Source organism: Aspergillus lucknowensis, assembly GCF_044049455.1.
Source record: "Aspergillus lucknowensis strain CBS 449.75 chromosome Unknown BJX67scaffold_13, whole genome shotgun sequence".
Lineage (NCBI taxonomy): Eukaryota > Fungi > Ascomycota > Eurotiomycetes > Eurotiales > Aspergillaceae > Aspergillus > Aspergillus lucknowensis.
In genome coordinates this window covers 383,252-399,205 of record NW_027263557.1, presented here as the reverse complement: position 1 = coordinate 399,205, position 15,954 = coordinate 383,252, and the positions used below count along the sequence as shown (strand labels likewise).

Below are 15,954 nucleotides of genomic sequence, written 5' to 3'. Positions count from 1 at the left end.
GCTTCCGTTGGGCACTGGGCCCCTCCATGAAAGTTTGAACTGCATTTTAAGCTTTCCCAAAATCCTGACATTCCCTTTCTTGCGTTCCGAGTTGCGGCTATTTGGAGCCCCGTCCGGCAATAGCTTTTCCCGGTCATTGCGGCTCGGAGTCGAATCGAAAGATAGACTGTATCTTGGTAATTGAGTGTTGTTGGCGCTGCACTTCGTTCTAAACATGCATGTGTCCAGAGCTATACATCATGATACCATATAGACATGCGCATACTAAACAGAGGCCCAAATTTTCCCATACAGGGCATCCAGAGTACTCAGTATCCAACTTCGCTCTCCTCCTCAACAACAGCCTTCTTTCTCAACTTCCACAATGCGCCCCTTCTCTCCCTCTCCGCCTCATCCTGCCTCCTCCTCCCATGATCCTCGATCACAGTCATAAAGGGCACATCCTTCGCCCTCCGGACCCTCTCCTTTAAACGTGCAAGACGCCTTTTCCTTTCCCTGTCCTTTTCCTTTTCTTGACTCTCAGAATCCCCCGTGCCGCCGCCGCCTTCACCACCCTCTCCAGGTGTATTCCCCATCCTCGTCCCCAACGACCGCCACCGCCTAAACCGCCTCTCCGCCGCCCTTGCAGCATAGTACTCCTCGCTAATCGCCCAGTTGGGATTATCGAGTCCCCCGCGCACGAGAACAATCGGGTGGCCGCGTTCGAGGGACTCGCGGAGTCGCGAGGCGGGGATTGGCGTGGCGAGTTCGATTGTTTGCGTTGTTTTGTTGATTGTGCGGATGAGGGCGAGGCCGAGCGAGGATGAAGAGGACGGGTGGAGAGGCGTGGCTGTTCCTGTTCCTGGGGTTGGGGGGAGGTAGGGGAGGTTTTCTTTTGTGGGGGTTGTGAGGGAGGTTAGTGTTGTGAGGGGGGATGGAGGGGTGGTTGTTGTTCTGGTTGTGGGTTCGTCTTCGGAAGGATTATTGGTTATATCGATGTTGATGTCGGAGTCGTTTGGTTCGTTTTCAGGATCTGCGTGAGGGCTTGGGAGGGCGTTTGGGGATTCGACGGCGACGACTCCGACGACGGTACCCTCGAGGCTATCGCTAAGAAGGTCGGGGCTAATCTGTGAGCCCAGGACCATGATTCCGTGTATGCCCTGGTTTGGACCCGCGTAGCGGACGTGGAAGGGTCTGTTCCTGAAGATCGGTCTGTCCAGCCATACAGGCTGACTTATCTCCTTTGGCTGAATCATGTGGAAGTAGGACTGCATTTGCATCGAGCGGAGTTGTGCGCTTGATCTGCTCGCGAACTCGGTTGGTTGCGACGGTAAAATGGTCAGTGGGATTCTGGCTGCGCCTGTTGCCTGTCTGAGAGGCTCTACGACCTCCATCGGGCCCTTTTCGCTCATGTACACCACGTCAGACAGTCCGAGTGATCGGACGAGATATGTTGCGACCTCTAGACCAAGGCCGAAGATCCAGCCAGGGTAGTTGATGATGAGAGGACATTGAGGGAATCTCGCGAAGAGATCTCGGTAGTGTTCCATGAGATTCGTGGCTGCTAGCACGTAGTGATCTGGGTCTTCCTTTGGCGACGTTGCGCCGATGTGGTGAGCCCGGATGATATCTCCATCATGGCCACCATTCAAGGACGGATGCGTGAACGGAGGACCGAAGACAGGAGAGCGAAGATGGGCGAGGTAGACCTGGCCCATGGGCGAGAATTCAGGCTGGCCAAGGTCGAGATCCAGGAAAGCGACCCCGTCGGTATTGTGGAAGTTGGATTCAGCCTGGGGCGCCGGGCTAAGGAGGTGGTTTAGGAGATAACGGCCAAAAGTCGATTTCCCAGAACCCTTGGGACCGCAGACTAGTACTTGCAGTCGTCCGGTTCGCTGAGATAGGTTTTTGATGGCTGCGCTCCACTGTTTCTCCAAGTGGAGCGGACGCAAATGTCGTTTCAGAGGATCGTCTGCCGACGTATAGAGCTACGCGGGTCAGAATACAGAACTCCTCGAACAAAACGAGAAACGAGGCAGTGACTCACCACTGAGAATGTCCGCTTTGTCGCATTTTCCATCTGTTTGAGGCTGTACTTGTCCGCTGGTGTGTTTGCGCTACTCCATACGCGCTGATATAGAGGCGATAAGTCCCTGAGGCGGTATATCCCACTGTGGCACGACCTAAATTCAACTTCCGCCGCACCATCGACGCCGGAGACACATTTTATTACCGGAAGTGAGTGTGTCGACGGGGCATACACCCTGTAGACTCGTGGCGAAGGGTGCAACTTGGCGCCCATCACGCTCACAACTCCCCGTTTCACCCAGAGATCATAACGGCCAATTAACACTATACTCTAAAAGACAGTATTAGCAGCAGAGCCAACCAAATGTTTCCGCGTACATACCATCTTTTCCCAAATGCGGACGCAAAGTGTACGTTCGTCGCTGTAGACGATGTTGCTTTTGTTCAAGCGAATCTTGGATAAAGGGAACTCCATTGCCACACCCGGTGTGTCGGCAGGAGACTCATAGCTACAGTCGTCAGCAGGATAGCCACACACCCAAAGGAGTATGAAAGCTAATTACCCAGCTTCAGTTCCAGGAACGACCATCATCCCAGCGTTTCCCTCCACTGCATCCTCTTCTTCCGACTCCTCGTTGAACGAACTCCGATCCTCACTCTCCTCAATTGCAGCAGCATCGTCTAACTTCGTAGGTCGCGCCGTGCGAATCCCTTTGACAACTACCGCCTGCGTGACTTTGACTGGCCCCTGTTTCGTAGCTCTCTGCGCATCATCCTCTGGTACCGATTGCGAGAGGGGCTGTTCAAGCGAGCGTCGCGGCCGTTTAGTCGGCGGTTCAGCAGTAAGTTCAGGATGCGTAGAATTCTCCGCCGTGACAACAGTCTTCGTCTGTTGCAATCGGGCTTTACGCGCGGCAAATGCACTGACCGGAGCTAGCAAAATATCTCATCAGTCTTGCGGCGTGGTTAGGGCAATAGATCAAAATCTCGGAGATTTCACCTGTGCCTTGCTGTTTCTCAGCTTTCCTCTTCATTATACTGTAAGCCAGATGAGCTCCAGTGTCCCTCCTGGCCAGCTGTTCGAGTTGCTAGTTTCAATGAGTTCATCTGGAATTCATCGAGGATAATTTCCTGCGGAGTTCCACGTGTGGTCCGTGCGTCTGCGGAGCAAAAAAAAAGATCGCTCGACCTTCGACTTGGATTGTCGCAATGCACAGGAACCAAGATCTGGCCGAGTCTTTTCAGTTCACGTTCAGTCTTACCTAAAGTATATTCCAGTCTAGCTGGCTTACGTTACATCAAGGAAGTCGCGCCAGATTTCCCACTGCATCGCGAACACTCCGGTTGCACCCAGGCAGCCCTGATCTCCCAGCACAAATTCGCCAAACACCATGGCAGCAAAGGCGGAGAAAAAATCAAAGTCAGTTCGTGCTCAGAGGTCGGAGGGTGAATCAAGCTCTTCTGCAGTGTCAGACAACCAGGGCGCAGAATCGTCAAGTTCCGGCTCGGACGACGAGCAGTCGAGCAGCTCCGCCGGCGATAGCGATAGCGAAAGGGTTACAACGTCGGATGAAGAGACAAGGGCTCCGAATGGGCATTCCGGCCTCAAGTATGACCTTTCCTAGATGAAGTGACTATACACTTGCTAACTGCCTAGACCTTCTCAAACACGCCCAGGCCATCCTCCGCAGCCATACAAGCCGCCTTTCGGGTTCAAATCCGCCAAACCCCAGTCATCCTCTTCTACATCCTCAATTCTCTCCGATATACAAGGAAAACAAGTATTCCACATCACCGCCCCTGCATACCTTCCTCTGTCAAAGATCAAGGAGGTCTCGCTAGCTGGAGCTTTGAAGGGTGAGCCGATTTTGAAGCATGATGGTGTACAATACGCGATCCCCGCCGGCAGCCAAAGCCAAGCTAGTGAAAGTGGACAGACACTCTTCGTCTACGATTCAAAAGCCAAAACATACCATAGTACTGTGAAAAACGTTCCATCCTATCATATTCAAGAAGTGGTCGAACTTCCAGGTGGGGCGGAATACGAAGAAACAACCCTCAAAGCCGCAAAGGCACTGGAGAAACCGCCCCGGAAACAACCCATGCATCTGAAGATGCGCTTCCGGCCCGTGGGAAGCGGTGATGGCCCTCCGCAGACCCTTGGATCAAGCTCTGACGAGTCAGAAGGAGAGGAACCTACATTCAAATTTCCCCGAGGGCATGGGGAGGAGAAGGAAAGGAAGCGAAAGCATCAACAGACGGAGGGCGATGGGACCCAGTCCGCTGGTGTACCACGGAAGAAATCCAAGAAACACTCCTCCGAGAACGCTGGGGGAGAGAAGACAAAATATAGCAAGGATCGAGACGGGAAAAAGCGAAAGAAGGAGAAGGCTACTTGATTGGGAGCTGTATATGTGCTTTATCTGTTTCTAAAAGGTTAGCGATAGACGATTGGTTTTGTGCATGCTCTGGCAAATGATGACCGCGCTTAGCAGTTCTGTTCGCTGTCCTCCTGCTCATAAATATTTATTGGATTAGACAACAAGGGTCTGTGGATGTTGACTGAGAGAATCAACGGCAACAGCGCTGGTGTTGTAAAAACCAACATAGACGCGAATAATGAACTTCAGATGCCTCTCCGTTGGAGTGGAGGTTCAGGGTTCCGAATCGCGGACAATGCCACAACTCTTCCTTGCGAATTGGTAGGTGGACCCGTAAGTGCTGAGCCTTGATATCAGGCGGCCTGGTGACAGCTAATCGGCTAACGCGATGAGGCTAGAGAGATCTGCACCTTGGACCCTCCAAGACCAACCTTGGGCAGCTCGAACAGACATCTTGCCTTGCTTCAGCGTTTATCTCTTACAACAGGAGTTGCAGAAAGGAACCTTGGAAGGTTACAATCCTTATCGTCGAGACAGCTTTACGTGACTCAAAATACCGGATGAGACAAGCTGTTTGGGTGTGGGGGAGCGTAGTGATTGGATGAAGTTCGCCTTGCGGTCACATGAAACCCACTGGATTGGTGGAGATGTGCACATGCACCAGCTGATACAGCCTGGACAACCTGAAGTGACGCCAGAGGACGAGACCGTTCCCTCAACTCCTCAGGACTGCGCGGGACTTTTTGCTTCGCCTTCGCCTTGATGCCGAGAGTCAACTTGCATCGCACATGTTTCTCGACTCCTTCCAACATCTCGTCATTCTCCACAACCCTCCCTCCCAGGATGACTCAAGGGCTCTCGCCGACGACGCTGCTTTGACGGCTATTTCGATAATCGCCGTCCCCGGAGATCTTCCTGGTTCCTTATCAGTATAAGGTCCGGGGCAGCGCCTGGGTGGGTAGTTTCCCCTTGTTGCGTTTTCCTTTTCGCCCTTTGTCCTGTGAATTTGGCAACCAGCGTGTATTAATCAACGTAATCAGCTGCTTTGTTGAGTGTACTTTTTTATCGAAACCTCCATCGTGACCTCAACCCAGACCACCAGATCCCCGGAGCTTGTCACCTGCCTCGGCGGTCCCATATTCCACCACCACCCTGCGTCCTTCGAATTCGTCCAAGCTCGCTCCTTGAAATTTTCTCCACCATTAGACCTCCAAGATGCGACCATTTATAGACGACGCAAAACGGCGTCTGGATCGAAGACTTAGTGCAAGCAGGCAGTCAATATCTACGAGCCGCATGTTCTCGAGCGCATTTCCGGACCGACTGAAAGACGATCAAGATGATGCTCAGATCGATTACACCGCTCCACCTGGCGATACCAAGTCTCGGGATAGCATGCGGTACATGGGCCAATCCATGTTGTCCCTAATCGCCGCCGTTGGCACCCGTTCGGATTTCCGCGCCCGCTTCGATGACTCTAGCGATAGCGATGGGGAGACAGATGCAAAGCCCAAGAAGTCGTCCGAAAAGGTATCGCGCCGGGATGCTGAAATATCACAATCGGGCCGAACTTTACAAGTGCCGCCCGCACCTGGAACGAGGAGTAGTTCAGAGGAGAGGGGCCGTCGCCATCGGAGGTCAATATCAGATCATAAGCCATTCCAGCATTTCAAGTCGAGCATCAGACAGGACAAAGAACAACATCCGGTGACCTCGCGTGAGCCATCGACGAGTGGAAGGCTATCCCCGTTCCCTGCCCACCCAACTCTCCCGCGTCCACGCAGTGCGACACCTCGAGCTGCGCCGATCCTTAGTCGTATGGTCGAGGCACGAGCTCACCTGGGTAGCGAGGAACCCGTGGAAAGCTCAGAATCTTCATCAGAGGGAAAGAATGAAAGCATGGCTCCACAGTCTCAGGCGTCTCCGCTCTCACTCCGACTGATGGAGATGTTCGGTTTCAACGCACCCGAAAAGGTTATCGTTGAGTATGCATGCTCCCTGCTACAGAGCATGCTTCTGCAGGGATACATGTATGTGACCGAAAGGCACATATGCTTCTATGCCTATCTTCCCCGCAAATCCACGGAAGTCATCAAGTCTGGCTGGATCCACAAGCGTGGGCGGAAGAACCCCAAATACAGTCGCTATTGGTTTTCATTGAAGGGGGATGTCCTTTCGTATTACGCTGATCCCTCTAACCTTTACTTCCCCAGTGGTCAGATCGACCTCAGATACGGGATTTCTGCTTCAATTATGGAGTCAAAAGAAAAAGGGAGAGAGTCGAGGGATTTTCAGATCACTACCGACCATCGAACATATTACTTCAAAGCCGATAGCTCAACAAATGCGAAGGAATGGGTCAAGGCTCTGCAGAAAGTTATCTTTCGGACGCATAATGAGAACGAGAGTGTCAAGGTATCGTTTCTTGTCGAGGACATTATTGATATAGAGGAAAGCCCGATGGTTGAGTTCGCCGAGACATTCAAAATACGCGCTATTGACGGAGAGGATGGTTACGCAATTGATGAGGTACGTGTTCTATCTATTTCCTATCTCTCGTACTAATTGTACCCTCAGCATTACTTCACATTCTTCAATTCCGGCCGGGATGCGTTCGATCTCCTGAAAGGACTCATTAGCGATACTCCGACAAGAAGTTCCTTGCAGAGCCTCTCACCTCAGCCCAATCGTGGGTCTGAGCAGGACAGGACCCGCGGATCTCAGAGCAGGTGGTCGGTGACAAGTGCAAATAAATTACAGGTGCCGTTGAAGACGGATGCCCAGAGACGGAGAAGTGCCAGCGCAAGTTTTCTGGGTTCTGGGGGTCATGCTGCTGAAGCTTCGCCGCGGATCGGACGGCATGATTCCGCAAGCTCTTTCGTGAATTCTGTCGACCAAGCCACTGACTCCTCTGCGATCTTGCAGTCGATAACAGATACAACGGAATCTGCAAGCCAGATACTGAATCGAAGCGACGTCTTTCACTCCCCCACAATACACACTTGGCAGCATGGGAGCTCGGGTGCTGCCAGATCTGGCCGTCGGTATTCGGAAGAAACCACTCGGTCAATAGCAGAACATGCTCTCGATGGCCTTACTCGAGAAAGACCTGAAACTCGGGATGCCGTGTGCGATTCTGAGCAAGACTCGAAGGACGCTGCCAAATTGTCCTCTGCGGTTGCGTTGAACGATATCGTGAAGGCGGGATCGCTTCCTCTTCGAGGCGCCGTTAATATCGCTGAATTTGTGAAAAACCGGTCTAGAGAAATGAGTAACCTCTTGGCAACTGAATCGATGGGTTATATTGAAAAGGTCTCTGGTATGTGGGCAGGTGGTGGAAAGCATTACGGAGAGACTGATGGCATTCCGGACGGTCGTATCCTTGACGTTGAGAATAGGGAGAACAGCTTGAGGGATGCCGAGCGTTTCCGCAGTCATTTCGCTTTGCCCTCGACGGAGAAACTCCAAGCGGCTTATTTCGTGTATCTGCACCGCGTTGTGCCGCTTTTCGGCAAGATCTATATGAGTCAAAATAGACTCTGTTTCCGCAGCCTCCTACCGGGCACTCGGACGAAGATGATACTTCCACTGAATGATATCGAGAACGTGGAAAAAGAGAAAGGGTTTAGATTTGGATACCACGGGCTTGTTGTTATTATCAGAGGGCATGAGGAATTGTTCTTTGAATTCAGGGAAGCGGGCGACCGCGATGACTGTGCGGTTACTATTCACCAGAGTCTTGAGGCCGTGAAGTTCTTGGCCGAGTCCGCCCTGCTATCGCAACAGGAGAGGGATGAGTCTGAGGCAGCGAAGATAGAACACCGCATGTTGCAGGAAGCTCGCATGGACTCTTCATCGGAACAAGACCTACGTCTCGCACTCCACGACTCCTCAGAAATTCAAAGTATCTTTGATGACCCACGTGCCTCGATTGTCAACTTCAAGCCTGCTGAGTCTCTGAGGATCACATGTCTGACCATTGGATCTCGTGGCGATGTGCAGCCTTATATCGCCTTGTGCAAAGGCTTGCTCGCAGAGGGACATAGGCCGAAGATCGCCACACATGCGGAATTCGAACCTTGGATCCAGGGGCACGGAATTGACTTCGCTCCCGTTGATGGTGATCCGGCAGAGCTCATGCGGTTATGTGTAGAGAACGGCATGTTCACTTACTCGTTCCTCAAGGAGGCGACTTCCAAGTTTCGGGGTTGGATCGACCACCTGCTTTCCTCGGCATGGCGAGGGTGCCAAGATTGCGACGTTCTCATCGAATCCCCGAGTGCGATGGCCGGGATACATATCGCTGAAGCCCTAAATATTCCGTACTTCCGTGGCTTCACAATGCCCTGGTCACGAACACGAGCGTACCCCCATGCATTCGCGGTCCCCGAATATAGAATGGGTGGTGCGTATAATTATATTACCTATGTGATGTTCGAAAACGTCTTCTGGAAGGCCATTGCTGGTCAAGTGAACCGCTGGAGAATGAGCGAGTTAGGACTCAAGGCTACCTCGCTGGACAAGATGCAGCCCAACAAAGTCCCCTTCCTCTATAATTATTCTCCGTCTGTCGTACCGCCGCCGCTGGACTACCCTGATTGGATTCGTATCACAGGGTACTGGTTTCTCAGCGAAGGTTCGGATTGGACTCCCCCTAAGGAGCTCACAGATTTCATTCAGCGTGCGCGACAGGATGGAAAGAAAATTGTTTACATAGGCTTCGGATCTATTGTGGTCTCGGATCCGTCTGCCCTTACGCGAACAGTCGTCGAGTCGGTGCAGAAAGCGGATGTGCGTTGCATTCTATCGAAGGGATGGTCCGCCCGGCTTGGGGACTCATCAAGTACAAAATCTGAAATCCCTCTACCACCCGAGATTTTCCAGATTAAATCTGCTCCTCACGACTGGCTCTTCTCGCAGGTTGATGCCGTTGCTCATCACGGTGGTGCTGGGACTACCGGGGCAAGTCTCCGTGCGGGTGTTCCTACGATAGCCAAGCCATTCTTTGGCGACCAGTTTTTCTTTGGGACGAGGATCGAGGACCTGGGTGTTGGCATATGTATGAAGAAGCTGAATGTCAGTGTATTCTCTCGCGCTCTGTGGGAGGTCACCCACAGTGAGCGTATGATTGTGAAGGCAAGAAAGCTAGGAGAGCGGATACGGAGTGTAAGTTTATTTGCCGGAATACACATACACGGTGCTGACCAAGAGTAGGAGGATGGTGTGGCGACTGCTATCCAAGCAATCTACCGCGATCTCGAGTATGCAAAAACCCTAACTCGACAGCGTTCAACCTTTTCCTCTACCCCGTTCTCGCCCACACCTGCAACAACGATGGACGAGCAGAACGCGGCTGACGACTTTGCCGATATCGAGGACTGGACGCTCATTGGAGACGATGCCGAGATGGAAGAATTTTCCAGGAAAGTGCGTGATCGTGCCATCTCTAATGCTGATAATTCACCCGGCCGACTGTTCTTCGGCGGCACGAATTATGCAGATTCTTCTTAGTAGACAGTGAGCTTCTTGAAGCCTGTCTGCAGCTTGGTATTGATGATTGATGATTTGCTGTCCTCTCCATTTCGTTTACTTATTGCTTTTAATCCTGGATCTTGCTTCTCCCTTTCCCTTCTTCCTTCTTTTATTTTACTTTCGTCTCTTTTGATGGCGCTCTGGATTAGTTTGTCTATCACGTCGCCTTGTCCTAGGCTTCTTTCGTCGTTACTCTACGCGGCTAAGCGCTTATTTACGGTTGGTGTTGGTTGCCATTTTCGAGATACACCTCATGTTCGGCATCTAGAGCGATGTTTACATTCTATGGCGGCTTATGATAGACGGATTTATATGATTGGCATGAGCGATGATAGGCAATATACATACTTCTGGCGCTGTATGCATTGTTTCCTAGGTTAATACAACGGAGAGAGAATATAGTTCTTCCGGAACTCTACCCTTGTAGAGAACCTCATTCTCTAGGCTGCTAGAGAATCATTTGTAGATCCAACCCATATAAGATCACCAGGAGATAGCACGTATTGCAGGCCAGTAGCCAGCTACTTGACCTCCACATGTCTTTTTTCGTTTTATTTTCTTCTGATTCAACTATTTATCTTCCTCCTTCCCATCCGCTTTCTCTTTCCGCCTCTGCACGACGTCCCAATTGTACACACGAGCCGTCGCAACTTCCAGCGTCTACCAACAACCATTAGCGACCTCCTCCCACAAGGAGTAAGATATGCAGGGTGTTCATACCGTAATCTGCTCCCTCAGGAACTCCAAATCCTCATCACAGTTCCCCAAGCTCACCTCCGCCGCACTAAGCTTCTCCTCCAACATCCCCTCCGCCTCCGCAATCGGGTAAGAAAGCATCACATTCGCCCCAAGCCACAGGTACACCTCCTCGGTATCGGCCGGGTCAACCGCCGCCCGCGCATACAGCGTATCGTTGAGCTCAAAGTTCGTTTCCAGCGGCTTAGCGGCATCGTTGTCCCGCCGGCTCTTGAGGAACCGCACCATCTCTAGCGTCTTCTTGATATCTGGGATCTTCTCGCGGAGGCCCGCGGCGCGGCGGGTCGTATTTACTTCCATGAATTGGTACTTGGAGATCATTTCTTGGAAGGAGCGGAGGGTTTGTTCGACTTCGGCGCGGGATGAGACGTAGTCTGAGACGTTGTCGACGAAGGGGGCGACGGGGATGCCGCGTGGGTTTGTTGTTGGTTCTCTGGGGGGTGGGTGATTGCTGTCAGTTTGTGCTGGTGGGCTTTGGAGATGCGAGGGATGATTGTCTCACGCTGGGGTTTTGGATGCCATTGTGTGTGAGTAGGCACTTGAGGGGCCTCTTTATATTATCGAAAGTGAGAGTGCGAGATGCGCTGGGGAATGGGTTACGGTGCGACTTGGAGTTGATGCAGTGGGAGAAAAGTATCGAGCGGAGTCCTGGCGGGCCTGGGCGGGGGAGTTGATTGCCTGTTCGGGAAAGGTGGCTTCGCCTCCAGCTCCAGGCTTGCAAGTAGCAACTATCTGACTTCAAACTCACTTGCACATCTTCATCATTCTCAACTTACTTGATCTACTATTTGCGACGAACCACATACAATGGACTGACTGAAGCGATCTGTATCTACTATGGTCCACCTGGTCGCAACAACCCCAATCCTCTCCGCCCTCGAGGCGATCCCTCAGTCGGTGCGAGGGGACCTCAACATCCCCGAAACTATCAGCCTGGGGAATCCCATAACCCATGAGCAAATAATACGTATATCTCGATACTTCCGAGACAAATCCGACAGTGACGCCGGAACCGACAGGAGCTATGATCTTGACTCACTCCTCCGCGGAACAAAGCTATACATCCCTCCTCCGCCTCCGAAGCCAGAGCCTGTACGCCCCCTCGGTGCTAAGCTTAACCCATCCACGCGTAAAGCACGTACTGAGCAGCCTCACATAGAGCCCCGAATATCTAGCCCTCAAAGCTCGCCTCCTCGCAGCCGCCGAATCAGACGCCTACAACCGCATGCTCCACCCAAACACCTCAAACCTTGCCGCGAACTCAAACTCAAATACACCAGACATCTTCACAACCTCAACTCCATCCCTCGCCGCCCTCCACGACACCAAATCCTCGAATTGGGACGCAGACACAGGCGCAGATGCAGATTACAGAGACCCGCTCACCCCGTCCCTCGTCCTAAATATCTTCCTCTCCATCCTGATCACGGGATTCAGCGTATACTTCGCCCTTACGTCGTTCCAGACGCCGGAGGCGTTGATCTCGACGATTTCGTCGGCCTGGTCCTGGTCCCGGCCTAGTGGCCATGCCGGCGGTCGTCGCCCGTCTCTCCACAATAAAGGGGGTGGTGGTGGTGGTGCATCGGAGCCTGTCCGCGTGCTGCTTTCTATTTTCGTGGCGCTAGCAGTGGGCGTTGCGGAAGTGGTGATCTATGCAATTTATCTCGGGAAGATTGAGAAGGCGCGAGAGGGGGAGAAGAAACTGAAAGAGAGGAAGAGTGTTATTGGGAGGGAGGAAGTGAGGGCGAGACCCAGGGTATCGGAAGACTCTGTCCCTGTTCCGGTTGGGAAGAATGAGGAGGTTATTTGGGGGAGGGGCCCGAATGGAGGGGTGCGGAGGAGGGTGAGGGAGAAGTGGGAGGGGGCGAAAAATGGGGATGAGGGTGAGGATCAGGGTGATGGTAAGTTTGATCGAGCCTGTTGAGTGGACTTATCTATCCTGCAGTTCGGTCCTGTCCCGGTCTATTAACGGACGGACGGACGGACGACTTTGTACGATACATACCAGATGATCTCCGGAAATGAACTACTTCAATCAAACTCCAAATCAATCCTGCACTACGGAGGTATTTTACAGCTTCAGTGCGAGAGTGCAGTTGTGCAAAGTATGATTTCCTCTATCAAGCAAGAAAGCTAAACTAAACAAGGTCTACACTTGCTCGTGTAATGCAGAACATGATATTATGCTTCATGCTCGATATGCTGCAGTCATTAGTGGGTATCATGAGTCTTTCTTGCTTTTGGGGTTCGTCGAATATATGTTCAAGCTGCACGTGGCGAGGTTGCATGTGGGCTCGCAATACGCAGGGTGTGCCAAGACAGAAGAGAGAGGGGGAGAGAATGTGTCTGTCTGTCTGTGTGTCTGTGTGCATGTGTGTGTGTGTGTGTCGAAGATGAAAGAGAGATATTCAAACCCGTTTCTCCAGGAGCAATGAGCCTGACGGAGACTTGGTACTGAATCCATCCTCGCGGTTAAAGATCTTCTCGCCGCGCAGCCATGTCTCGCGGACCATACCGCGGAGTGTCTTGCCCTGGTAGGGGGAGCACTTGTTGCGGAAGAGCATGGTGCTCGGTTCAACGACCCATTCGACTGTATCGTCAAAGACACAAAAATCGGCGTCATACCCCGGCACGAGGTCTCCCTTTGTCTTTTCAAGACCGACTTGCGCGGCTGTGTTGGCACAGCAGAGACGGACGATATCCTGAAGGGCTTGCTTGGTGGTCGTGCCGTTGAGAGAGGCGGAGAGGCCTTTGCGGCGGGAAAGCTCGGTCCACAGGATTGGGAGACCTAGGCCGACGGAGGAGATACCGCCCCAGGCGGAGAGGAAGCTGCCTTCATTGATGACGGGATCGGTTGGTACTGTCGGGGTGGATTTCGAAGAAGTGCCGTTGCCTGGGATGTGGGATGGGAGGAGCTTGAGGTCTGGGGTGCAGGGGGAATGGTCGGAGACGACGGTCTGGATCACGCCATCTTCGGCGTAGCGCTCGAGTTCGGACCAGAGGGCGTCCTGGTTCGTCTGGGAGCGGATGGGAGGGCAGCATTTGTGGCGGGTGTCCCCATCGCGGATTTCCTCGGCTGCCAGAGAGAGGTAGTGGTAGCAGGTCTCGGCGGTGATGGGGATACCTTCTGCGCGGGCCTTGCGGAGGAGAGGGATTGCCTCCATGGCGGAGAGGTGGACGATGTGCAAAGGGAGGTTTGGGGCAAGATGAGACAGGGAGAGGATCTCCTCAATGGCACAGGTCTCAAAGTCCGAGGGGCGTGAAGCCAGGAAGGTGGAGTATGCCTCTGGAGCACCTTCAGGGACGACAAGAGCACCTTTAGATGATGTCTTGGGAGGGACCATCTCAGCATGGAACATGAGAGTGGTAGGCTCATCGGCCAGCTCGACCATGGCCTTGCGGACGTCTTCAGAAGAGACGGCAGGAAATTCATCGACCTACGAGGTGTGAGGACAGTTTCTCTCACAAGCGACACATGGGACAACCGAGGGGGATGGGACTGGCTTACCCCGCTGTCAATAAGGAATCCTTTGAAGCCACGGACGCCTTCCTTGACTAGCGCCTTGAGCTCGCTAGCATTCCCGGGAATGATGCCGCCATAGAAGCCGACGTCGACCCAGCACTTGCCTTCAGCGGCTTGGAGCTTCAGCTTGAAGTTCTCTACAGTGGTAGTGGGTGGGATGGCATTGAGAGGCATGTCAACGACGGTGGTGACACCGCCAAAGGCGGCAGCCTGGGTGCCTGTATAGAAGCCTTCCCATTCGGTCCGGCCGGGCTCGTTGAGGTGGACATGAGCATCAACCAATCCGGGGAGCAGCACATACGGAGAGAAATCAGTATACGGAGTGCCGTCTGGGAAGTCGGAGGCGGGGATGACCGAGTCGAAGACGGCCGTAATCTTGCCGGTGGTGCGGGAGACAACGATGGTGGCAGAGGTCAAACGGCCACCAATGACGGCTCGCGAGGAAGTGAAGACGGCAATGGAAGGGCCCTCGACGTCCATCTCGAATGAGGCTAGAGCGAAGGACGCCCGAGGATGGAGGGGGGAGGAACAGAGAGAGAGGAGGGGAGGGAGAGAGCGAGAGAAAGGAGAGACGAAAGCGCCAGAACGAGGGACTCTCTGAAGATAACCAAGAGATAAGGCAAGAAAGGAAGGAGAGGAAAGATAAGCCAAGTCAGGAGCAGAAGCGAGGTGGACTGATAAGAGCCATTGCTGAGCCTTTATAAAGCCCGATAGCAGCCTGGGCACTTCCGCTGGGCCTTATCCATCGAGTAACGAAAACCGCACAAAGTTCTTCTTTGGGACCCAGCGCCGGATCCACTCGAGCCATGGGACGGCTTCACCTTTACTCAATCACTTCGGCCACTCGCTGCCATCACCACTGCCTGGCACTGCCATATTCGTGCCCATACCCAAGGTCATAACAACGTGGAATTGACGTGGCCTTAGGTAAGACCCGTGTCTTCTCAAACCCTTCGCAAGTGGCAAGGGTGTGGGGAGGCGGGCTAAAAAAGCCTTTCTCGCGAATACCCTCACTATTGCCTAATTGGGTCCGAGATCGGACGACAAATTTTTCCATCGCCTCCCCATCTTCCGACCCATGGGTTCTCATGGGGCCCTCACCATCGGCCGCCTGCGGAACCCGTGATCGGCTCCAAAACTTGTCTCCCGAAGTATAATTACTCGATCGAAACCTCGCGTTTCCTTGTGAAGGATTTCCCTTGACTCGATTGAATCTGTCCCGCATATGACAAATTTGCAGACGAGGGCTTCGTCGAACTGCACTTTGAACAAGTTAGCGTCCTTCTGTAGGCGACGCGATAATCAGCTGCGCGGACGATGATTCGCGAATGGGCGTCGGGTTGGGAAGGAGGATCTCTGACGGAAAGTGTGAAGGAGACAGAGCGCGTGTCGGCGTCCTCCGTTCTCCAACTGCCCCGGAACGAGGAGAGGATGATGGGATCGAAAGTCCGACTCGATTGCTTTGTCAACATTCCAATCCCTCAACCTCGTGATGGTCATCTGCTTTAATTCGACGAGCTGTCCAGGCGTTCCATCGAAAATGAGACAAGCAAACATTTGAGGCGAAGGCGACGAGCACTATCCCTCGAAGGTCTGGACAAGTCCATGCTTGGTCGACTCTTTCGGACTCAATTTTAAGACAATCCTTGTTGGCACTGTTGTGCGAGTGCTCTGAGACGCACTGACCTCACAGGAGGTGACATTGAATCAGCCGAGAATAACCTCACAATCCCTTGGAGACTCGTGGCGGATCTG

At 53.0% G+C, this 15,954-nt stretch overlaps 7 protein-coding genes across 7 annotated transcripts; 4 read left to right on the top strand and 3 right to left on the bottom strand.

Moving 5' to 3' along the window:
* Positions 1-222: 222 nt before the first annotated feature.
* Positions 223-3,210, bottom strand: grc3 (putative RNA processing protein Grc3). Its single transcript, XM_071035046.1, has 5 exons — positions 3,008-3,210; positions 2,571-2,940; positions 2,390-2,516; positions 2,027-2,338; positions 223-1,967 (listed from the first exon to the last, which is right to left on the bottom strand). The coding sequence occupies exons 1-5, from the start codon at positions 3,039-3,041 to the stop codon at positions 309-311; spliced, it is 2,502 nt and encodes an 833-aa protein (XP_070887589.1). The 5' UTR covers positions 3,042-3,210; the 3' UTR covers positions 223-308.
* Positions 3,211-3,221: 11 nt separating this feature from the next.
* On the top strand, positions 3,222-4,591 carry BJX67DRAFT_46013 (DNA-directed RNA polymerase I subunit RPA34). Its single transcript, XM_071035044.1, has 2 exons — positions 3,222-3,616; positions 3,665-4,591. Exons 1-2 carry the CDS (start codon positions 3,399-3,401, stop codon positions 4,404-4,406), a joined length of 960 nt encoding a protein of 319 aa, XP_070887588.1. The 5' UTR covers positions 3,222-3,398; the 3' UTR covers positions 4,407-4,591.
* Positions 4,592-4,881: 290 nt separating this feature from the next.
* atg26 (UDP-glucose:sterol glycosyltransferase) lies at positions 4,882-10,259 on the top strand. Its single transcript, XM_071028790.1, has 4 exons — positions 4,882-5,342; positions 5,429-6,917; positions 6,966-9,554; positions 9,603-10,259. Exons 2-4 carry the CDS (start codon positions 5,604-5,606, stop codon positions 9,897-9,899), a joined length of 4,200 nt encoding a protein of 1,399 aa, XP_070887587.1. The 5' UTR covers positions 4,882-5,342; positions 5,429-5,603; the 3' UTR covers positions 9,900-10,259.
* BJX67DRAFT_46003 (uncharacterized protein) lies at positions 9,772-10,395 on the top strand. The gene has a single exon (XM_071035043.1). It carries the CDS (start codon positions 9,942-9,944, stop codon positions 10,299-10,301), a length of 360 nt encoding a protein of 119 aa, XP_070887586.1. The 5' UTR covers positions 9,772-9,941; the 3' UTR covers positions 10,302-10,395.
* Positions 10,260-11,284, bottom strand: BJX67DRAFT_349898 (tubulin-binding prefolding complex subunit PAC10). Its single transcript, XM_071028789.1, has 3 exons — positions 11,179-11,284; positions 10,641-11,109; positions 10,260-10,580 (listed from the first exon to the last, which is right to left on the bottom strand). Exons 1-3 carry the CDS (start codon positions 11,196-11,198, stop codon positions 10,491-10,493), a joined length of 579 nt encoding a protein of 192 aa, XP_070887585.1. The 5' UTR covers positions 11,199-11,284; the 3' UTR covers positions 10,260-10,490.
* Positions 11,285-11,513: 229 nt separating this feature from the next.
* BJX67DRAFT_379976 (TMEM199/VMA12 family protein) lies at positions 11,514-12,600 on the top strand (the record flags this gene model as incomplete). Its single annotated transcript, XM_071032694.1, has 2 exons — positions 11,514-11,768; positions 11,836-12,600. The coding sequence occupies 2 exons, from the start codon at positions 11,514-11,516 to the stop codon at positions 12,598-12,600; spliced, it is 1,020 nt and encodes a 339-aa protein (XP_070887584.1).
* A 478-nt stretch (positions 12,601-13,078) lies between these two features.
* On the bottom strand, positions 13,079-14,865 carry BJX67DRAFT_45977 (allantoinase alX). Its single transcript, XM_071035042.1, has 2 exons — positions 14,185-14,865; positions 13,079-14,113 (listed from the first exon to the last, which is right to left on the bottom strand). The coding sequence occupies exons 1-2, from the start codon at positions 14,677-14,679 to the stop codon at positions 13,085-13,087; spliced, it is 1,524 nt and encodes a 507-aa protein (XP_070887583.1). The 5' UTR covers positions 14,680-14,865; the 3' UTR covers positions 13,079-13,084.
* Between the last annotated feature and the right edge of the window lie 1,089 nt (positions 14,866-15,954).